Below are 24,218 nucleotides of genomic sequence, written 5' to 3'. Positions count from 1 at the left end.
GCGCGTACCGGGCCCCCTAATCTGGTCGTTTCGCAGCGTACTTCGCTTTTCCGGCACTTTTTGGGTGCCGTAAAAATATTGCCGTCCGGACTGCTGTCGGTTCGAATCGTACTTCCTGGTTCGTGAATCGCTGCCTGAAAGCGTCCCGACGTCACGTCGGCGCTTTCCCGGATCACATTTGTATGTATATTTTTGTCGATCGGTGTTTTTTACGATTCGTACGGAAATGGTGTTTCCGTGCGATTCGTACTTGCATGTTTGTAATGTTTTTTTCCCGGGTACGAGTCGGACGGAGAAAACGCTCCGACCGACGGTTCGTACCCGGTTTTTCCAGGATCGGAATCGGCACCATTGTGTCTGGTAGATAATCAGGGTAGGAGGCTGTTGTAAAGGGTGCTAGGACTGGTGCTGGTTGCATGTTATACAGGCTCATGACCCCTATGTTACAGGTATCCTTTCGGCTATAGACTCTGCTCTGAGGCCATTGTCTAAATTGCCACATTATAAAAAAAGAATTCCCTATTTAAAGGGCCACTCCTGTGCCAGAAACCACATGGCAGTGGTATGGAGAGCAACACTGTCGTGCCCAAAAACAAATTGCCCCCGTTTGTGAAGCCCCATCGAAATGAAAGCATGGCTCTGCTCTGAAAGACAGTCAGAATGAGCTTGTCAGGTATGTACATGCTGTGAGCTGTCAAAATCCACATCCCTATGGTATGAACATGACCACTAGTGTGCCAGAAATTGTACTGCTATGAAAAGCATATTTCAATGGATACCCCATCGCCATCAGCAATATTTGAAGCAGGGATGTGAAATTATAAGAAATATTTTGCAAATTTGTGTTAAAAAAATGGATTTATTTGATCACTGGGATGACCACAATCGACACTCACCTTCCTAATGGAAATATTTCTCCGTCAGAACGAAGAGTGTAAAACGTCCTCCTTTCCTTCCACGTAATTCACTCTTCTGTAATTGTACTGTACACTTCATTAGGTCGATTTCGCCAGATGATCTGAAACAAAAGAAGGCAGAAAAAATATTATGAATAAAAGATATCAATAATACATTTTTATCAATGGGCGGACCTGATCTCTGTACCTGCATCTGACAGATAACAGAAAGACACAAATATTAGAATTCTACATTTTAAATATAAAAATTGCTGACAGATGAACTAAAAAATAAAGGTAATTGGTTTGTAGGGTCTAAGGTTGACCCTAGAGGCTCACACTACTATGTAATTAGGGTTTCCTAGCTTGTAATATTGTTGGTGTGAATGGTGGAGTTCACTGAGTGCGACCTTAAAATTCAACCCAATGAAATGTATTGAAGTTTAGGAGTCCTCGCATACCAACACTGACCACATATTCAATAAAGCATAGCTGTGCGGTTTGATATGAGAGTAGATTTCTTTTTGATGAATCTGCATATAGACACGTGTTTCGCTCCAGCAAATTAGCCAGTTAGCTTTCTCAAAGCTTCTCGGGCAAATCAAATTTGTTTAGCGTATACCACTAAACAACAGCCTGGATTAAAGTGTTGGCACGCATCCTAGTTTTATCAGTACAGAATATCCTGTTTGTCTAAGGAGCACCGAAGTTCTCGACAGACGTTTGGTCTGGGAAAAATTCGGCCCATTGAGATGACTGATGACGTGAGTTTGTGTGGATCTTTCGGTCAGTTTGTATGCTCTAGTCTGGAAATCTGATGATGTATGCTTACCGCATCCTTGCAACAAGGTATCCTCATAACCCACTAGGCATTTTATGCTCTTTATCTAATTTATAAGGGTATTAGGAACAAATATTTGATACTAGCCTTACAATTGAGTAGTTAGACAGTGTAGACCAGCTCTTCTAAATTTATTATTGGTGGAGCCACCTTCAGAATGTTTCGTGGCAGGCAAATTTATATTAGCAATCACAGGTTGCGCGTGTGGTCGGTGGGTGTGGGGGGGTCCAAGCATTGCTGGCCACCAGGAGTCATCCCATGCGGAGGGGTTGGAGCCCAGGAGAGGACTTTGGTTTTGTCGGTGTTGAGTTGTAGGCACTCTCCTTCATCCAGGCAGCTACTGCCTTCATCCTGTCGTGGAAGTTGCTCTTAGTGGCTGTAGTTTGTCATTGAGGGGGATTGATCTCCATGTGTTTCCAGTCTTCAGGGATGGTGGCAGATTCGATGGAGCAGTTAATGGTGTGGCAGAGTTCGGGATGATGGCGATGCCTGCTCAGTTGAAAATGTGGAAATGAGCAGAGTCTGAGAAGGCCCCAGAGTGTATGGTTTTCATGATCTTTAGGGTGTCATCAGCGATGCGGGTGGTCCAGTTGAGCAGTGTCAGCTAGGATCTGTAGACTTGGGATGCGGTGGTTGTGATTGGGGTGGGTGGGTCCTGGATTGCAAAGCTGTCATAGACGTCTAAAATATTGCAGTGGAAAAAGGTAGCGAGGTTGTCGCAGAGATCTTGGAGGGGGTATGTCTGTGGTATCCTTGCAGAGTTTGGCAAATTCTTTGCTCATGATGAAGAGAGTTCTTTGCTGTTGTGTGTGTTGGCATTGATGCGTTCCTGTATGGCAATTTTCTTGGTCGTTCTGATGAGGTGGCGGTGTGCAGTGATGGCTGTCTTGAGGGCTGTGTGGTCAGCCGAGGTCTGGCTGCTCCTCCATCTTCTTTCAAGCTGTCTGCAGGTGCGCCTGGGCACTTGAAGGACAGGGGAGAACCAGCCGGTTTTCCCAGAGGGCTGCCTGCCAGAGGCTTTTCTAATGGAGACCAGCTTGTCGGCACAGTTGAAGATCCATTAGTGGAGGTTGCGTGCTGAGGCATTGGCATCCATGGTGGTCGGCGGTGGGGCTTTGCTGAGGGAAAAGGCGAGTTGGTCTTCGGAGATCTTGTTTCAACTTCTGTGCGGGTCAGCGTGGGTGCGATGGTGTTCAGTGGGTTTGATGAAGGAGAAGTGGACACAGTGGTGCTCTGTCCATTGTAGTTCAGAGGAGTGGCTGACGGAGATGTTTTTGCCTGCAGCAACTATGGGGTCGAGCCTTTGTCCTGCTGAGTGGTTTGGGAGGAGACCAGTTGTTTAAGTCCGATGGTGATGAGGTTTTCTTGTAGAGATGATGTGTTGTAGTCATTGGGGTTGTCCAGGTGGAAATTGAGGTAGCCAAGGAGAATGTAGTCCATTAAGGTGAGAACGTGGTGAGCGATGAAGTCAACTATGGCTTCGCTGAACGGTGGACAGGGTCGTGAAGGTCTGTAGACGAGGGTGCCGTGGACGGTGGCATTCAGGTTTGTCTGGGTCTGGAAGTGGAAGCGTTCCATGTTGGGTGAGTGGTCATCAGAGCTAGCTGTGAGGCAGAGCATGTTTTTGTGTACAGTGACAAGGCTTCCTCCCGACTAGTTGGCACGGTCCTTGTGGATGATCTTGTAGCCATCGGGAATGGCGGTTGAGATGTCTGGGGCTGAGGTGGGGGTTCAAACAGGTTTCTGTGAAGAAGACGACGTTTGGGGAGATGCAGTCAAGCAGGTCCCAGGTGTTGAGTAGGATGCAGCTGTGGTGGTTGGGATCTGTTCTTGTGGGTCATGCGGTCAGTGGGTCTGGTGTGTGGAGGCAGGAGAAGGTGTAATTGTGGCAGGTGAAAGGGCCTTGGGTGTCCTTTGATGACACTAGGTGGCAGGCAGTGGAACGTCCAGTGTTGAGTGCATGGAGGATGCTGGCATCATAGTGGTGGAGGTCGTGGGGACCAGGGTCCATGGCGCTGGGTGCGGTCCAGACACTTTGGCATGCCTTCAGTGTGCCCATGGCGCAGCCGCCAATAAGTAGTATTGGGGACACTCGAGGGCTGGTTAGCTGGGAGGCAGGAAACAGTGCTGAAAGGGGTGGGCCACGGGGAACGAGCAACGGTGAGGGAGGGAAGGGGGACGTAGAAGGGGTAAGGGAAAGAAAGAAAAGCAAAGTAGAGCAAAATTAAAAGGACAGCAAAAGGCTTAAAATAAATAAATAAATAATAACAGAAAATGAAAGACAGAAAAAGGCTATGAGAAAGAAACAACAGCAGAACAGAAACAAGACAGGCTCACCACTGGGCCACCAGGGATTAGGCGCAGGTGGGAGCCTGTGGTTGGAGGTGGGTCTCGAACACAGAACCTAGAGCTCAAGAGGGCACACTACTACCAGGTGGAGCTGCGGGGCGGGGGGAGCAACACACGCTGACAAGGTCTAGGATCTTGACATGAAAGATATGATTGTGTTATGGCGGTTACTATAAGTGCAAGAATATCAATCCTAGTAGAAGAAAGGTATGCCACGTTTGTGTGTTGTGACATAGGCAGTAATATTTATTAGTAGAAGAGCTGGGCAAGTGACAAGCCGTAGATGAAGTTTCTAGTTATTCCCCTTTAAAATCTGCACTATCTGTTGATAATAATGTGATGGATTATGTAATGTTAACATGATGAACTATGAGATGTTGTGTTTTACTTGTTTACAAATGTACATGTGAGTTTATAATTGTTTCGCTTCAATCAAATAATTGAGCTTTTTCACTTTGATCATTACCAACATGAAACCCATTCTAACTCCCATCCACACCACTGCCCTGTGCTTCTTGCGCTCTTACTCACAGGGAGTGTCCACCCGCAGCTGATCCAAGTGTCAGGTACCTATTGCTTCTGCCATAGAAATGAGCAAAGCCCTTATCCCCCCTTACATTGTTTTTTGCTGTGGTAGAGCTGGTATTCCAATATAGCCTTATAGCCCACCGTAGCGAACTATACCAGCCATTAAAGACCCGCTCCAGCATTAAAGGCCCAAGCCGAAACCTTCAATGAGATTGTGCATTCACATGTCATAGCAGTCTAACAGGTCACTTGTTTCCACGTCTGGATGAATGAGGGACGTGAAAAAGAGTCCTGTTTTTAGACAAAAGAGCAAAAGGAAGTGGAAAATGTAATTCAGTAATAAATACACTTAATGAGAAAACAAGCTAATGTGTTGTTTAGCCTTCACCATCTAATAGCTTTTCCACTAAATATTTTCTGCAACTGATGTGAACATTCTCTTAAGGAAAGCCTACATTGTCCTCTGATGTCTCCTCTTTCTGATTCCATAGGTAACTTCCATCAACATGAGGAAATACTGTTTTGTGCTGGTGTTTGCAGTTGCCTGGTGCTTCCCATCCACAGGTGAGATTTAAAAAAAAAAAATATCCATTACTGATTTTTAGTCAAGAGTTCCTTCATAGCAAACATCTACTAAAGCCTCCGCACCCTTGTGAGCCCAGTGCCATGTCTTCTTTTCTTTAAACAATAGGCATCGTCTCGGTGAACTCGCCCACTCTCACCATAATCCTTTGCACGTTCACAATCTCGCTTCATATTGAGTAGCCTCAATAAAGTGCCCTTTGGGTCTCTGTGTTCAAAGGTGAACTTTTATCTGTTTTGCTCAAATTTATTGACAGCAGACTTGATAGTAGAATGTGTGAATAGCACCCATGGGAATCTGCCAATATCTAGTACTGCAAAAACATAGACATCAACAAGAGTGATTAAACGACATTTACAGTAAACATATTTTTTATGTGTAAACTTTATTGCTTTACAAAAATATATGGGAAGTTAGAATCTGCATACCAAAATTATAAATTTACCCCATATTGCAATAAGCATTTCACATACACATTTCTCTTTCACTATGCTTCACAAAGGCAATATTCATCCATGGTACGTTTTGCTAGTACTTTTTCCTGGTACATTTTATCAGCATTAGGTCCACAATGTGCATTCCAGGTCAGGATAGTCTATTATTTGCGAGAATCCGTTAGTCTCCTGAGCATCTCTGCCTATTTGACCAGATCTTCAGTTTGTTTTTTATCTCGCCTTGAGGCTTTTATATACTGTTTATCCGCGACCACCTATTCTTCTAGGGCTGTTTAGAGACTCTCAGGCACAAACAATGGATTGCAATTCACCACCCGTGGGCACACTGAGATCATATGTAAAAAGCCTGCACCATAAATGAACCACCTTGGATATGTCAATGATCGACCATGTTGCGGAAACAAACCAAGGCCACGATTAAGTATGTATCTTGATTGTTCATATGTGCGGCATTGTTTATTGATAGATAGGCCCCCTCACCGTGTGACAGCCACCCTTTCGTTATCTACTCAGAGACATAACCTTATCAATATTTTTAAATGGCTTTAGAATCTACAATGGCATAATGGGATCATATGGTGGTTGTTGTAGAACCACTCTAACCAATTTTTCCCAGATCTTACCCATTTGTTTGACTGACTGGTAATATTTGCAGTGTAGTTTTTCCCACCCTAAAGACCTCAATCAGTGTACCTGGGGTGTGTCCCTTCTATTAGACCATTTTCTCAGCTGTCATGCTCATCAAACCAGTGTGTTATATGTTGTTGCTGAGCTCCTGTATAGTAATGAAAAAGATCAAGTAGCCCAAGCTAGCTTCTAATTCATGGGAGCTTCAAAGTATCCAGCTTCACATGGCTTTGTTTTCCTACCCAAACCAATGAACCCATCAGTCTATCTAGTTCACTAAATATCTTCCAAGGCAGAGGTCACACACAAGTTTAGTAACATGTATATGCACCTGGGCAAGAACAGCATCTTCACCAAGGCTATCCTACCCATAATGGACAGCATCAGCATTTTCCAGATGTAACTAAGATTGCTTGACCCGTCAGCACCCTCCCCATGTTTTGGTGGTATCAGGTAGTAGGGCCTACTGTGATCTGTATTCCCTAATATCGGAAGTGGCCGGTCTCCCATCGAATTCCCACCTCCGGTCACAATCCATGAGTCAATCTCCTCATACCACCTAGAGCGTAGAACTGCAATTTATCCCAGTTTGTCCCAATCCATGTATGTAGCCAAATCAGTCAGGTTCTAAATGGAGGCTCTGTGTTGATCTTTGTAGATCTTTAAGGTAGGATAACACTTTGTCAGCATAAAGAGACACCATATGGGTAGTTGAGCCAAATCGGGTTCCCCATCTCTCCATGAAGATGTGAAGCCTGCATGCTAGAGGCTTCATGGCAATGTCAAACAACATGGGAGATATCAGGCCCAAACCCCATACATTCCATCACTGCTCATAAATATTGGGAAGACGCTGGATCAAATGTGTTACATATTTCTTCAGTATTAATCTACATCTTCAATCAAGAGCTGTAAGATCGCAGAAAAGGTTTTTTCTCCTTTATGGATTTTTTCCTTCTAACTGGGACCCTCTTAAAGAGACAGTTAATACCTTTCACATATATTGTTCTGTGCAGGGTGGCATTATTGCACTGGGAGGGGCCACTCTTTCCTCTGGCAATCAAGAAGTGGAATCAATATACCTTTTCAGTGTCTAGTCCTTGACAACTATGTTCTTCACCTTTTATATGTATTTGCCATTGTTTGTGGTAGTCTACTAGTCTGTGGATACATTTACCTGAGCCCTTTCTACATAGAAAGAACAATGACAAGAACGCCCCTCTAAGCATATGCTTCAGTGAACATAAATGAACAGTTTAATTAGATTATATTAATCTTGCTTTTGTGCTTACCTCCACACTAATGTGATGATTACCAACAATAATGCAAATAATGAAGATTATTTGAGAAACCTACGTGTACTATCATTTTCCAAACTCTGTAAAACTATAGTTTGTAAAAAGATAGCATCAAATGACCTGAAAGCTTTAGAAACTCAAGTAGCTCAAATAAAATGCAACGTTTAATTAACAGTCTAATAATACTGTGATGAACAGAAATGACTAGTTTCCAACAATAAATATTGCTATAAATTCTTTATGTGCTACCCTTTTACTATACAATACATAAACAAATGCATAGCTTAGTTAATAGGAATAATTATTTAGGTTGTAAGAAATTAGGGTATTAGTTAAGGGTGGTAGGTTCCCACCTCAGGTAATAATCACAATCCTTGCCAGGGCCAGCCTTCATATTAACTAAATCAGCCTGAGATCAACCCCCTGGCAGCTATGGTACAGAGCGGCTTAACTTAGAGTCAATGTCTAAAGTTTTTATACAGTACTAAATAGTAACAAATTCAAAATAATAAAAATCCCAAAAGAACTTAAAAAAAGACCAGCATGTAATAACAAATTGACAAAAATTCAATAAGAAGAACCGCTGATATGAACTCTTAAAGTTTTAAGTAGATATGAATTCTGAAAGTTTAAATAGAATTCTTTAAGTTTTAGTAGATTGTATTCAATGGTTGCGGTGGAACAGCACCTAGACCTAATTTGATGCTGACCATGATGGAGTGCGGGCCGGATACACTAGCTAGGTTTGTCCTGGTCAAAGATTTTACCTTCTGGCTTTAGTCGTTTAAGTCCCAATCCACAGCAGGAGTACACTTCTGTGTGACCCCTGATGCAGCGGAGTTTACCAGCTCTACACATTCACACACACAACACTCATTTGGGCCCATATACATTCATACACGCAATGAGCTGGCAAATATCCACTGGTCATCAATTTTATTTTACCCCACGAAACCCTTATACCAGTATTCTTACCATTCCTGTCTCCTGAGTAAATGCACTAAGAAAGATCTAGTAGTAGATTAGAATAGGGAGGAGAGACAATAATGCATGTAACTTTATTGTAAAGAACCACAGACTCAGAAGGAGTTTTAAAAGTTTATCTGAATTAATAATTTTGTGAGTCAAATCAAAACACACATGAATATACCATAAGTCTCCATCAGGAAAATAGTACAGTTAGCTTTTAATCAGTTTGCATTAATAATTCTTGCAATGACAGCACCTGAGGAGAGAAAGAACAGAGAGCAAGTACGGAGCATTAACCCTACAGATATATTTACCTAGAATGGTGTGAGGACCCCGACATCAGAGAGTAAAGGATTCAGGACAGGTTCGGGACAGGGAAAGGTGACTACTTCTAGTGTAACGCCAGTGTTACACCCCTCTCTGGTGCTACTCTCTCCGGCTCGGGCTCGTCCGGACCCCTTCCTAGATGTGCCTCCTTGGTTGTTCCGTGAATTTTACCTAGTTTTGGATTCTTCAGTCAGATTGCAGCAAATCGGGCAGCATCTCAGCATAGCATCAGCGTCTCCGCATCAAGTGTGTCTAACTATCTATAACTTACCTCTATTATACCAAATTCATATATATGATCCACCCCCAAATGTTTCAATTCCATGTTCACCCGCAATTTGATTGGGCCAATCAGTGGGGTGAGGACATCACACCATACCAAGTGCAATATTTTTCTTTAGTCTATTGTCTAACTCCCCGCCCCTTAATTTTAATACCCACAAGCTTTATTCCCACAGATATTTCATATGTGGATCGATAAGTCTCTTTTACAATTTTGCTTCTCTTTCCCTCGTAGGGTCAAATGTTGGTTTCCCATGTCCTTGCTGGGCTTAGGGTTTGGCAGCCAGTCAATTTAGTTCACTTGTTCAGAATAAGCAGACGTTTGAGTATTCGTGGAAGTCACATGGAAACAGAGACGTGGTCACCCTCCAAGGCCCAAATGGGAACTATTAATAAAGTCAAAGAGGAACACGTTAGAATACAAACTTAAATGAATTCACTGTATACCACTTACTTCTACTCTAACCCCATTTACTTAATAAATCCTTTGCGTTAAAAGCTTAGTAGAGCTTGCATGGGTTAGTTTCAGCTCAGCATGTGCATTAATGCATTACTTTAAAGCGGCCATTTTAGAAGCTATTGCGAATCTGCAAAGTTTTCCCCCAAGCAACAGAAAATGGCATACTACGTAGATGTAGTAGACGCATGCGCAGAAGAGTTCCCGCGTTTTCGGCGGCCATTTTAGAACACTCGGGTTATTCATTAGTAAGGCACATAGAAAAGCGTCCCCTAGATACAATATGTTGAATGTGGTGCACTGTTAGTACTCACGGACAGGTTGATTATAGTGTTACAGGTTATTTGAGAGGATTGCATACGAGCAAGTTTCTTTTCATGCGAAACCTTGCTCCATCAATCCCCTCTGTGATGGCATTTTATGCCATCACTAAATTCTATTAAACCAGATGCCAACTTTAGCATTCTACCATTTAGATGCCTTCAAATCTTTTATTCCTTCCCTTATCTTTCTTAAATTCTGATCCTTTCACTCTTTTGTAGATATTTCCCTTCATTTCTTCAAGTCGTATTTCTTCTCATTTTCTTTTCCTACCTTTCTCATTCACTTCCTACTTCTTTTTTTTCCCACTGCATTTGCGACAACACATAATCATCAGAACTAGCAAAGTTATGCCCATGATTGGCAATAATATTTGACCTAAGATACCTTTACCTATATTAGAAAACCAACTACTTATGATGGAAAAACTATTTGTTATTTTCTTCCATACACTGTCAACCTCCAGTGGTTTCAGTTCTTCTTCCAAATGTGTAATATTTTTAATATATCTTCCAATCTCTACACTTTTGTCAGGTATATACGTGCAACAATGTTGCGCTTTCAGCATTTTACAGACTCCACCCTCTTTCGCCAATAAGATATCAAGGGCAAGTTGATTTTGCAAAACCATAGATCTGACAGTAACTAATTCTGTATTGATCAGTAGAAATCCTCCAGCAGTGTCAGTAGATAACGATCAACTACTGTTGACAGTTGACACATTTTTCGAGAATTTAGTAGAACCCCCACTGAAGGTATCAATGCACCAAATATATTACCTACTATTTCAGAAAAACTAGCTCTTTTATATCTAGTTAGTCCACTACTGTCATTATTGCTTCCAGTGATTCTTTTAACATGATAGACTTTAGGGAATACTATTCCGAAATAGCAACTCCCATACCAGTGATCAGGCATCCTAAAATAGGGTTTGTTTCCACAAATATAATAAATTCCAGGAAATACTGGATCAGTTCCTCCTTTTAGTCCCCAACCCCCAATTACCAGGAAATTATGTTCACATTCACTGGAACCAATAAATACGTTGTTATATTCTGTTTTAAGTCTATGGAGACAGATTTTCCCTTTCTTTTCAAAGTCCAGAGACATAGCAGCATGAGTCTTGCCAGTTACTAAAAGGTCTTCCCTTTCAGCCCATTTAGGTATCTGAGGTTTCGGTTCAGAGGCTCTTCTTTGGAAATCCTGTCTCCTGTTTTCAACTAAATTTAAAAATATATTTTCTTCTTTGTGCAATTTACAGGTTACGTTGCGTTTATGTGCATCAGCTATAGCTATTGTCTTCATTGTTAGGAATTATTCACCCATGAATTGTGAGTCTCTAGTACTAAGGACAGTGTTCATGCTCTTTCGCATGGGAACTTATGAAAATATTACATCTACATTTGAATAATAATACTGCAGTTTTCCAGTTCTATAGAATAAACTAGCCAGTACACTACATGAAATTCCATATGTCAATGGTAAATGATGATAAGTTACCCCTTCAGCTACTGAACTTGGCAATTTCATGCAAACGTAACAATCACTAACTTCCATAGTTTCTACATAATGTACTAAGAGATTTGAAAATACATTTAAATCAGTTTCATTCTTATCTACAGTGTGGTGTGAATCTAACTCATCTGGTGTTTCTAAGTCTACTCTATCTCCTTTAAGGTTTGCAACTTCTGTATGTGTGTTAGTACTATTTTGTTTGTCAGAAACTATCAGATAGGGAATAGCTATTGCTTATATCACCCATATTATGAGGACTAATAATTGACTACATATACAGATCCTACAACACTTTTTTATACAGCTTTGTTTTGGTTTTCCAGCAACATTATTATCAGACATCTTGGGCAAGAAGAGTATCTCTTCTTAACTTTCAGAACCTTGTATGAGATAACACCTTAAGCGTCTTTACTCTTTCAGGTCGGGGTCACTTCTTCTTTAATTTGTTCAACACTCAGTTCTTCATCACTTTCTTCATTTAAATCGAGATTTTCAAAGTCTTCAAGAATAACATATGTCCATTCAGGACCCTTGAACTTGTTATTCAATGTCTTCAATCTTTGACTCCGTCGCTTTGGTATTACTTTGGAAGGTCCAGATTGACTAGTTACTTCATTTACTTGATCAGGTTCTTCATTGATTGTCTTAAGTCGATATCTCAGTCTCTTGATAATTCTTGGCCAATTATCACCTTTTTGACTCTTCTTAAACTTCACTTCACTGCCAGGTTCTTCAACACTCCTTTTATTTTCTTTAGATTTTGGCACAACTTGATCAGCTTCGTCTTCAGATTTCTTCACTATCTGACCTTGTCCAGGGCTTATTATTTCGGCCTGTTCTGCCTGGATGGGTCCATCTACCTTAATCTGACCCTGTTCAGGATTAGTGATGTCTGGTTTTTCTTCTGTATCCTGAACTTGCGTTTCTATGCCTAACTGGTCCTGTTCAGGTCTTTTTACCTCTTTACCTTCTTCTGCCTGAACGTTTTCTCTAAGTCCTAACTGTCCTTCCTCAGACTCTGGAACAGTGCTTTGAGTTTCTTCTGTCTGAGTATATTGTTCTCTCCTTATCTGTTCCTGCTCAGGTTCCCTAACAGTCGTTTCCCTACTTTCCTGAGCGACTTGTTCTATACCTGTCTGGTCCTCACTCTCCTCCAGTCTATCCTACTGTGTTTGACGTCTAGTTCTTATAAGTACTTCAGGTATGTCCACCACTGGGATCCAGTCGTCCTGATAAGTGCTTGGTTGATCTTTGGCAGCTACTTCAGGATCTTCTATAGGAAGCTCTTCAGCTGCACAACCTTCAGCACCACCAAATTGTGGTTCCAATTGTAACTCTTCTTCTTCAGGAGCTGGTACCCTTTTGGTATGGCTTGCATGGATCCAGTTAAGCAACCCTGCACACTTTACAGCTGTTGAGGTAGTCAGAATACCTTGATGCGGTTTATCCCACTTTGGTGCTAGGCACGATTCTCGAGTGTGATTCTTCACAACTACCCACTCACTGGGATTCAGATCATGCGAGTGGCTCAGCTGTGTGTTGAAAGCGTCTTCCCCAACCTGATAAGAGATAGAACGCACTCTATCAGCCAACTCTTTGCAATACTCCAAAACCAAGTAATCAGTTATATTCAACAGCTTGTGTCCTGGTACACATGCTTGTCACGTTGCTCTTCCCATTAGTATTTCATGGGGACTCAATCCAGTGTTTCTGTCTGGAATACTTCTGAGTCCCATCAGAACAAGAGGCAAAGCATCAGGCCATTCCAGTGGGGTGGATGCACACACCTTTCCGAGTCTTGACTTGATTGTGCCATTCAATTGTTCTACCACTCCAGAAGCCTCTGGACGGTAAGCGTAGTGCAATTTCTGTTCGACTTTGAACGCTTCGCAGATTAGTCAAATTATTTCATTATTAAAATGAGACCCTCTATCCGATTCAATCGTTACTGGAAAACCAAATCTAGGAATGAGTTCTCGTAATAAAAGTTTGGACACTGTCAAGCTGTCATTTCTTCGGGTCGGGTATGCTTCTACCCACTTTGAAAATAAACAAACTATGACAAGTACATATTTCAAGCCTCGACAAGCAGGCAGTTGAATGAAATCTAACTGGAGTCTCACAAAAGGTCCCTCTGCCTTTCCAATCTTTCCCATGCAGACCACAGTTTTCCTACCAGGGTGCATTTGTTGACATATTAAACATCTCTGGCAAATGCTCTCTGCTACATTCCTGAACTTTGCGTTAAACCAATCTTGTCAGAAGAGTCGAATCATTGCATCCCTGCCCACATGTGTGTCTCCATGGTACATTCTGGCCATTGGCACGAGCATGCTGTCTGGCATGACTGGTCTGCCATCATAACAAATCCACACACCATCTTCTGCCCTTCTTTGGCATCCTATTTTCACCCACTATTCCTTTTCTCTTATTTCTACTGCATCCTGCAGACCTTTCACCTCCTCCCAGGCCTCCACTCCTGCAAGTAGCATAAGTTGGCAGCTGATTCCACAAGTTTCGATTTTCTGGTTTGAGGCAATCTTATGCCTTGCACAATGTTGGGCAACCTGGTCAGCATATCAGTTACCGGCTGTCACATAGTCATTTCCTGATTGGTGAGCAGCACACTTAACCACGGCTACCTCTTTTGGTAATTGAATTACCTCCAGTAATTCTTTTACAAAATTAAATTTTTAATAGGAGTCCCTGAAGAAATCAGGAAATCCCTCTGCATCCACAGTTGGCCAAAATCATGCACGACCCCATAACCATATTGACTGTCAGTAAATATGGTTACTCTCCAATTTTTCCCAATTTTGCATGCTTTAGTTAAAGCTATCAATTCAGCGACTTGTGCAGATCTGACCTCTAGTAAATAGGATGCTTCAACTATTCCAGTTATTGTACATACAGCGTAAGCAGCACTTAATCCTCCCTCCTCGTGTCTCATACATGAGCCGTCTACAAACAGCTCATGTTCGGCATTTTTCAAAGGTTCCTCTTGTATATAAGGACGAGGTTTGGTGCGAAGTTCAGTCACGTCAATACATTCATGCTCAACCTCATCTCTCACTTCTTCTCCATAAGGATCAGGTAGTAAAGTAGCTGGATTAAGAATAGTACACCTCACTATTGTCACATTTTCAGCTCCAAGTATTATTCTTTCATATTTTGTCAGCCTACTGGGAGTTAGGTACTGTGTTTGGGTTCTGGTCAGTAAAATCACCACTGCATGAGGAACATACACCTTGACATGGTGTCCCATCACAATTGACTCACTCTGTTCTATGCTTGCACCGGTTGCAGCCACAGCCTTTAGGCAACCTGGTAATGCACAGGCCACAGGATCCAAGGTAGCAGAAAAATATGCCACTGGCCTCCTCATTAATCCGTGTCTCTGTGTCAGAACTGAAAGCGCACAATTACCCCGCTCATAGCAGAATAATGCAAATTCTTTTGAATAGTCGGGCATGCCTAAAGTGGGTGCTTCACACAAATACTCACGCAATTTTCTAAAAGATCCTATACTTTCCTCATCCCATTCTATAGGATCCTTTGCTCTCTTTCTGGTCATTTGTATCAGAGGTTTGGCTAGTAAAGCAAACCCTACAATCCACGGTCTACAATACCCTACAACTCCAAGGAATATTCTTATTTCTTTTTGGGTTCATGGCAACTGCATTTGTGTTATTATTCTGATTCTTTCAGAGGTCACCCTTCTAATTCCTCTTTGATGTCCCAGGTATTTAACTGAATTTTTACAAAACTGAAGTTTTTCAGGGGACACTTTATGTCCACCCTTTGCCAAATGATTTAACAATGCAATTGAATCAGTAACACAGTCCTCTCGTGTGTTTGACGCCACAAATAGGTCGTCAATATACTGCACCAGGACTGACTCTCTGAGCAATACAAGCGATTCAAGGCTTCTTTTGAGAATCTGATTAAAGATTGAAGGGCTTTCTATGTACCCTTGAGGCACACGATTCCAAACATAAACATGCTTTTCAAATTTGAACGAGAATAAAAACTTGCTATCTGGATGCAATGGAATAGAAAAGAATGCATGACATAAATCAATTACGGTGAACCATCCTGCTTTCCATGGTATCTGATAAAGAATCACAGCTGGATTAGGCACTACTGGGCAGCATGGTACAACAATCTTGTTAATTTTCCTGAGGTCTTGCACTACCCTATATTTCCCGTTAGGTTTCTTAATGCCAATTATGGGTGAATTACAAGGGCTACTCATTATTTCTTTCAGGATACCTTGTTTGACCAATCGCTCTATCTCTGCTGCGACACCTGCCTTTACTTCTGGACTCATTTTGTATTGTCGGGTGTTCGGGTAAACAGCACCTTCTTTCACAGTCACTTTTACGGGATCTACATTTGCCATTAATCCTTTTTCCTTTCCAAAAAGTCCCATATTTCTGCATTTACAGTCAGTTTGACTTCTGCGGGTAATTCATTTTGCATCATCGTTGAATATATAATTCATTTACTTCTGTTCCCTGTTAAGCTAACATAAATTTGTAAATTCCAGCTTCATCTGGGGTTTGTATTGCAACACCATCCGGTGTGCAAAATATAGTGCAATTCATTTTGCACAACAAGTCTCTTCCAAGCAAGTTTACAGGGCTTGAGTCACAGACCACGAACTTATGCATTTCTTTAAAATTACCAATTCGCACCTCCATGGGGTCTGTGATTGGGGTGCTAATCCGTTTGTTTGAAACACCTACAACTTGTATGTTCTCACCGAGAGGGGCAGGTTAGGAATGTCTGCTGTTCTCACAGTAGACCTGGTAGCGCCAGTATCTAACAAGAAGGTAATATCAATTTCCTTTACTTTACCCTCTATGTAAGGCCCTGACTGATCTACCGGTAGGGATGTGCCAAGTACGCACTCCCCTTCCTCCCCCCTTGGGCACCGTCATTCCTGACCATAATCAATCAGTGGGTCCTGCAAAAGAAACTGAGATGTTAGAAACATTTTCTTACCACTTCCTTCTGGAAATCCGGCGTCCACACTGTACTTGGCTTGACTCACAAAATTTGATTTAGGGGCAGGTGGCAATTGACTCTGAAGATCTATACCCTGTTGCTGATGACTGATTAACACCTCATTCTGCGTCTGTGGATTTAAATTTTGATTCGGGGCGTTATTAACTTGTATGGCTTTACACTCGTTCTTCCAATGCTCCAACTTCCCGCACCCGTGACAGGGAAATGTTTTCTTTGCCTCTTCCCGATTTAATCTTCCCCGTGGCTTTCCCCCATTATTGTCACCTTGACCTTGTGCTCTTCCTTGATTTTCTGACTGCTTATTTAGTTGGAGCTCTTGTTGTTCAGCTAATTTTACTTGAGCCCACATTACTTTTTCTTCTAAAGCTTTTCGCTTGTTATCAATTTTGTCCCCACAATATTTTGCATATTTTAAAATCTCATCAATGGGCTTTGACTGCCAGCAAAAGACACACAATTGATGGACGGAATGCAGAACAAATCAAAACATTCACCCCCAGTCAAGAGATCTGGGTTAAATCCATCATTCTTTTGCTCACCATGCCACCCCAGTTTAGACCTGGCTATATGCAAATCAGTCTTGACCCTGTGCCTCATGGGAACAGTCCAGCCCGAACTGCCAAGCCAGATCCTCCCTGGACCGGAAACAAGCATCCTAGGACCGGTTTCGGGGTTTCACCCCTCTTCAGCCAGGATAGCTTGATTACAGTGGCACAGTGAGCCCAGGACTCACGTCTGAGCAAACCTGGCACACTTAAGGCTGCCAGCTCAGCATGTGCTGCTTAATCATTTGAGATATATCCAATCTCAGCCGAGACACAAATCGATACACAAAATGAGTCATGTCTTTATTTTCTAAACTTTCAAACCCACTATACTGTTTGAACACCTGTAAAAGACGTTCGTAGTAGGCATGTACAGACTCATCCTTTTCTCGAGTTGTTCTGTCTATCTTTACTCAATCGGTTTCTTTCGGGGGAATTTAACTCTCAGAAAGGTGATTACCTGATGATACTTTTTCATTACATCCTCTGACGGGGCTCCTGTTTTTGAGTCCCTTGGATATTCCTCACTAGGCCAATCCACAGTAATCTTATATTCTGTCCACAAATCTGCAGGTACTACTATGTCAAACAGACCATCCAAATCCTTCAATAAAACTTTTTAAACTTTCACGAACCTCTCAACTTGTCTGTACCACTCTACTGGTTTTCTCTCAATTTTGGGAAATCATTCGTAAAAGACAAAATATCTATTCCATGGCACATGTACGTACCCCCCTCCGGGTACTTCTCTCATCGGATACAACCTTTCAGCTTTTTCTGTTTCCCTCATGACATATTCAGATGTCGTTCGATTTACCTGTGCTTCTTCCTTTTTCTTTGCCAATCTAACTTTCCATCTTTCAAGATCTCCCCACTTATGGAACAGAAATAACAATTCCCTGATCTGCAACTTTCTTCCAGACACATTCATGTTTTCCAAATCCTTATCAGAAAATTCTGCTCTATAGGGTTTCTGCAACACCTTGGATTTCCCTTTGTCAATTCCCATTTCCGATGCCAAATTTGTCAGCTTTTCATGGAATGCCTTGGTATTTCGTGTAATGCTTCTACAAATAAACCGTAATTCTTCTTCACTGTATGTGTTTCATCTGTCTTGACCCACATTTCCAGCAACCATTTCTTCGAATTCCACTCTCAATTTAAAAATGTCTAATAATTTTGGCTGTGACTTTGGCTTCTCTATTTCTTGAGACCATCTCTCTATATCTTCTGGGGTTACTATTGTGGCACTTCTAGTTCCCGATGATGTTTCTAATCTAACTTCCTTTGAACAACTGGGAAAATTTGTTTTCGGGGTTTCCATCATTGGCTCCGGAATAGGCAAATCCATCAATGATATTACTGATTCACATTCGCTTGCTTGATCATCTATTATTACCTTTTCTTTTCTAGGTTCTATACTTGGAGTAGGCATCACAGGAACTTTAGGACAATTTGATTTTTCTCCATACAATGGAACCACTGGACCTATTGTAACTGGTATGGTCAATGCTTCAGGATGTGCGTTTAGCTGAGGTATCCTCTGAATCAATTCATCTCTGTTTTTATTTATTGCCTCCTTTTCCTTTTCTTGAAGTACCCAGTCTGCGGTGTCATTTACTATCTGTGGAACCAAAGGTGTTCCTATCATCGGGGTACTAGGGGTCATTCTATTGAATCCATCATTATAGGGTGGAGGACTTTTCATCAATACGTCCTCTAAATACCCTTCTTATGTTTCTCCGCTATCTATCATGGTTAAGTGCTTAGTCTTCTCTGTACATTTACTTCCCATCTGCTCTTCTGATGTTAACACAGGATATAACCCTTCTGCCACCATGGCCTGTCTCCATTGTTTCATTTGACTATCTCTAGTCTCTCTGGGAAATTTCGGTTAATATTTGCTTAAAGTCCTGTTGCTTCGTGGTCTGTCACGTTCAAAGGCTTCCATTTCCCATTCTTCTAAAGCTTCATATTGAGTCAATCTAGGTCTGGGTTCTAATTCATTCATTTGTGTTCTTAAATTGTACAATATTCTTCCATTAAAACTTCCGTACTCAGGAAATGCTAATATTCCGTCATCCTTTGTGTTTTCTACCCAATTTTCTAACCATACACAAGTATGATAGCCTCTCTTCACCATCATGTAAGATGCAAGCGTATTCGGAGGAGGAATGATAATTCCCTCACTACTCTTAATGGGTTTATCTTTTTTGAAATAATTCTTAACCTTTTGCAGGAATGTCTTTTTTCTCTTTTCTCCTTACATTGCGTGCTTGTGCTTATTAAGGTACTGCTCGTAAGCAAATCCTATAAATCTTCTATCTAGTCTAGTCCCTGTTAATGTTGGATCGTACATGCATATTCCACTATCTATTATTATTCTCGGGATCTCTATTTTGAGGACCAATCAAAGCTTGCTTTAATTTTAATAATTCTCCAATACCAGCGCGTTTTCCAATCTGCGGACCAATCAACCTTTACTCTGCTCGCTCGCTCAGCCAATGCTTGCGTGGCTTTTTCTGTGACGTCAGTATCACGGATGTATGACGTTACAATGCATGCTGTTACAACGCATGCTGTTACAACAAAAGTTTTACAACGCGAGTGCATTGACAACGCAGGACATTACAACGCAAGTCTTTACATCGACTTGCACTAGATGGCGTGCTAACATTAAAAAAGTGTAATTTACTATTCCAACTCCAGTCCACCTAACAGTAGGGAAGGTGTTGGGATAGTAAACTACACTATTTTTAATGTTAGCACGCCATCTAGTGCAAGTCGATGTAAAGACTTGCGTTGTAATGTCCTGCGTTGTCAATGCACTCGCGTTGTAACAGTTTCGTTGTAATGGTAGTGCGTTGTAAAAGTTGCGTTGTAAAGGTTGTTCCCCCAGTATCACTCCTTACTACTGACCCCTCCTTTACAATTTTCGCATCAACAATACGCCCGCTGTTTCAACCAATCCCAGCACGGCTCTCAGTAACGTCAGTGCAGCACCCGCAACTGACCCCTCCTTCACAAGGTAATGCGAAAACTTATTTTCTCACAAACTTTCCACCCAATTTTCATTAATTAACAATGTATAAACATTCGCTATTGTGTCTGACCGACTAATTCAAAGAATAGTAAGATTTCTTTCACTTCGAGTAAAACCCTTCTGCTTACTCTTCACACACTGCGAGTAAAACCTTTCCGCTTACTCTTCACACAAGCATCAGAGGATCTGCTACTCCTTCAGTATTACCCTTTCTAGGTGATATAATACCAAAATTTCACCAGCTAACTCCTCGCTATCAATTATTCTCACTAACATACAAGAAATATTCCCTAACTTAGTGCTTCTAGTCCTGCGTAACTTTCAGCACTTTCTCGATCCAGACCAATAACCTCACTGCAGTGTGGCTTCCATTCACCACCCGCTATTCAATATTCCTGGGAATTTCCAGACAACGTAAAACAATACTTAACGGGTTTTGGTTAAACATAAATCAATAATTCAAAATTTCAAATACAATCCTCACCTAACTAACTATACTAACCATGCCTCTGCTACCAAGAAATACTGATGCTGCGGAGTTTACGAGCTCTACACATTCACACACACATCACTCATTTGGGCCCATATTCATTCATACACGCAATGAGCTGGCAAATATCATCTGGTCATCAATTTTATTTTACCCTAGGAAACCCTTATACCAGTATTCTTACCATTCCTGTCTCCTGAGTAAATGCACTAAGAAAGATCTAGTAGTAGATTAGAATAGGGAGGAAAGACAATAATGCATTTAATTTTATTTTAAAGAACCACAGACTCAGAAGGAGTTTTAAAAGTTTATCTGAATTAATAATTTTGTGAGTCAAATCAAAACACACATGAATATACCAGAAGTCTCCATCAGGAAAATTGTACAGTTAGCTTATAATCAGTTTGCATTAATAATTCTTGCAGTGACAGCACCTGAGGAGAGAAAGAACAGAGAGCAAGTACAGAGCATTAACCCTACAGATATATTTACCTAGAATGGTGTGAGGACCCTGACTTCAGAGAGTCAAGGATTCAGGACAGGTTCGGGACAGGGAAAGGTGACCTCTTCTCGTGTAACACCAGTATTACACCCCTCTCTGGTGCTACTCTCTCCAGCTTGGGCTCGTCCGGACCCCTTCCTAGATGTGTCTCCTCGGTTGTTCCGCGAATTTTCCCTAGTGTTGGATTCTTCGGTCAGATTGCAGCAAATCGGGCAGCATCTCAGCATAGCATCAGCATCTCAGCATCAAGTGTGTCTAACTATCTATAACTTACCTCTGTTATACCAAATTCAAGTGTATGATCCACCCCCAAATGTTTCAAATCCATGTTCACCCGCAATTTGATTGGGCCAAGCAGTGGGGTGAGGACATCACACCATACCAAGTGCAATATTTTTCTTTAGTCTATTGTCTAACTCCCCGCCCCTTAATTTTAATACCCACAAGCTTTTTCCCACAGATTTTTCATATGTGGATCGATAAGTCTCTTTTACAATGTTGCTTCTCTTTCCTCTCATAGGGTCAAAAGTTGGTTTCCCATGTCCTTGCTGGGCTTAGGGTATGGCAGCTAGTCAATTTAATTCACTTGTTCAGAATAAGCAGACGTTTGAGCATGCGTGGAAGTCACATGGAAACAGAGACTCGGTCACCCTCCAAGGCCCAAATGGGAACTATTAATAAAGTCAAAGAGGAACACATTCGAATACAAACTTAAATGAATTCACTGTATACCACTTACTTCTACTCTAACCCCATTTACTTAATAAATCCTTTGCATTAATAGCTTAGTAGAGCTTGCATGGGTTAGTCTCAGCTCAGCATGTGCATTAATGCATTACTTCAAAGCGACCATTTTAGAAGCTATTGCGCAGCTGCAAAGTTTTCCCCCAAGCGACAGAAAACGTCATACTACGTAGATGTAGTAGACGCATGCGCAGAACAGTTCCCACGTTTTCGGTGGCCATTTTGGAACAGTCGGGTTATTCATTAGTAAGGCACATAGAAAAGCGTCCCCTAGATACAATATGTTGAATGTGGTGCACTCTTTGTACTCACGGACAGGTTGATTATAGTGTTACAGGTTATTCGAGAGGATTGCATACAAGCAAGTTTCTTTTCATGCGAAACCTTGCTCCATCACCCCCTCCCCCAACCCCCAGCCCCAAAGGCTGAGGCCCACAGGGGGTCATGCGTGACATCACAGAAGGGGCCAGTACAGGTTCAGTTACCACTAGTCAGCTGAGCATTTGCAGAAAATGAAGAAATGTGACAATGCACTCCTCTGTACTCCGAAGGGTACTAGGTCGTTAATTACTCTTATCGTGTGCGGGGTTATCACCTCCTGATCGTAGGTGTAAGTCAATTAAAACGTTAGAGCTCTCCCAGCCTGGGAACAGCGTCTCCTCAATGCACTACAATTGGTCCCAAATGGGATTGGTATTCAGGTTAATCTGAAGTTAATTTAAGTTTGTAAATCAGATTGGTAAATCCAATTCTTATTCAATGAATTAAGCATTGCATAATGAAGCTCATGAGGCTGAAGTGTAAGTGTAGTCAAATGCTTTTATTCTTAGCATAATTTTTCTTTCATTCCATGGAAATGATACATCACATCCCAATGCAATTCGGGCTGTGCCCTTTATCACGCGATATATATAAAAAAAATATATAAAAAAATAAGCTTTGTCATATCAGACCCTCCAGCTTTTAGCAATTTGTGAAATAATTGCGAAATCAGCTGAAAAGCGCAATGGCTGCATTTTGTCTTTTTGGCAGCAAAAAAAGATCTCCAGCAGGCAGCAAAAAAAATAGTGACATCTTATTGGCTGTACACGCACATCTCACTACGTGGTGCCGTACAGCCGCAATAGCTGCCTGCTTCCTCCTGCCGCAATAGGAATTACAGAAGCAAATGTACAATCGAGAGCTTGCATTCTCTGGCGTGTGGATCCAGAGCTGCGCGCGCCTCACAGAACAAAGGGGAAATCAATGCTGTTGAAAGAAAGACGAGAAAACGAAAGTAGCGCTTCTTTGGCAAACTCTGTAAAGTGGTGCTAATGTGTTTAGTTGTGAATAAAACCAATCTGGCCACTTTGCAGCCACGTTGTCTTGTTTTATTTATTTATGTATCTTGACAGATTTTGAAAAAACTTTTCCTTCCTTTTTAGGTCTCGGCTGCGAAGGCTGCGCTTGCGCAGTCTCGCTCCGAGATTTAATGACTTGGAGAAGAGGGGCTTGAACCCGCCCCTCTTCTCCCCTGTTCTCCATTGGCTGGCCTCTTGAATGCTGGCCAGCCATTGGAGAAGAGGTCAGTCATTCAGATTAGGCCCCGTCCTTTTCGGATCGGGGGGCGTGTTTTTTGCAAGAAGTCTCAAGGAGGAGACAACAGCAAAACACGCCCCCGAATCCGAAAACGACGCTGCCTTTCTCTGAGGCATTTCTGCTCTGCCTCGGAGAAAGGCGCACTGCTAGGGCCGCTTCGGAGTGACTCTTTGTGTTTTAATTTCCTAGGGGATCAACACCCCAGACTTCCATTCTAGTGATAACTTCTTCAGGCCTGAAGAGCCAGTCTGTATTTATTATTTTCGTGGCTTCCCCTTAAAGGCCTGCTGGTGGGTTCGCGGAACTTGCTGACGGCGAGCAAATCAGCCAAGTGTGAATTGCTTCGCTGCCCGTCACCTCCCTCATTAGGCACGTGAGGTAGGGAACTCTGACCCTCTCCCCTCGATGAGCCATTATTAGACAAAACAGACTCATTATACACTCGATCTGCATTCAGGATAGACTAGCGCTACATCTGCATGTATCTGTGTCTGGATGCTGCTGCCGCCTGACTGACTCGGCTCGTCTGTGACAGAGGGATGTTCTTCAATGGCTGTCGCTGCACTGTGTTTGTATGTATGTGGAGGCATCATTGGTGCACTTGGGACGTTACAGAGCCACCTTTCAACAAGCATTTACAATGCAACGGTCTCGGCATTGTTAAAGTTAGAGCTATTGGCATTGCTCATGACAATGCCGTTTCTTTAAATGTTTTAAAAACAAAAACATAAACAAAAATAATGTCATGAGCAATGCCAATAGCTCTAACTTTACCAATGCCGAGACCATTGCATTGTAAATGCTTGTTTTTCTCCGTCCCGAGGCTGCACTTTAGAA

At 42.0% G+C, this 24,218-nt stretch overlaps 1 protein-coding gene across 2 annotated transcripts in view; it reads left to right on the top strand.

Annotated features, from left to right (window-relative positions):
* The window catches only part of PROC (protein C, inactivator of coagulation factors Va and VIIIa), a 106,344-nt gene that overhangs the window by 11,203 nt on the left and 70,923 nt on the right, over positions 1-24,218 (top strand). For both annotated transcript variants that reach the window (XM_085634671.1, XM_085634672.1), the window contains exon 2: positions 5,106-5,178. In XM_085634671.1, the coding sequence (XP_085490797.1) occupies positions 5,121-5,178 (58 nt within the window). In that variant the 5' untranslated portion in view covers positions 5,106-5,120. The remainder of the gene's footprint in view (positions 1-5,105; positions 5,179-24,218) is intronic.

The sequence above is a fragment of the Triturus cristatus genome, chromosome 11 (genome assembly GCF_964204655.1).
Source record: "Triturus cristatus chromosome 11, aTriCri1.1, whole genome shotgun sequence".
Taxonomy (NCBI): Eukaryota; Metazoa; Chordata; class Amphibia; order Caudata; family Salamandridae; genus Triturus; species Triturus cristatus.
The sequence above is the reverse complement of the archived record's forward strand: the minus strand, read 5'-3'. Positions and strand labels throughout refer to the sequence as shown.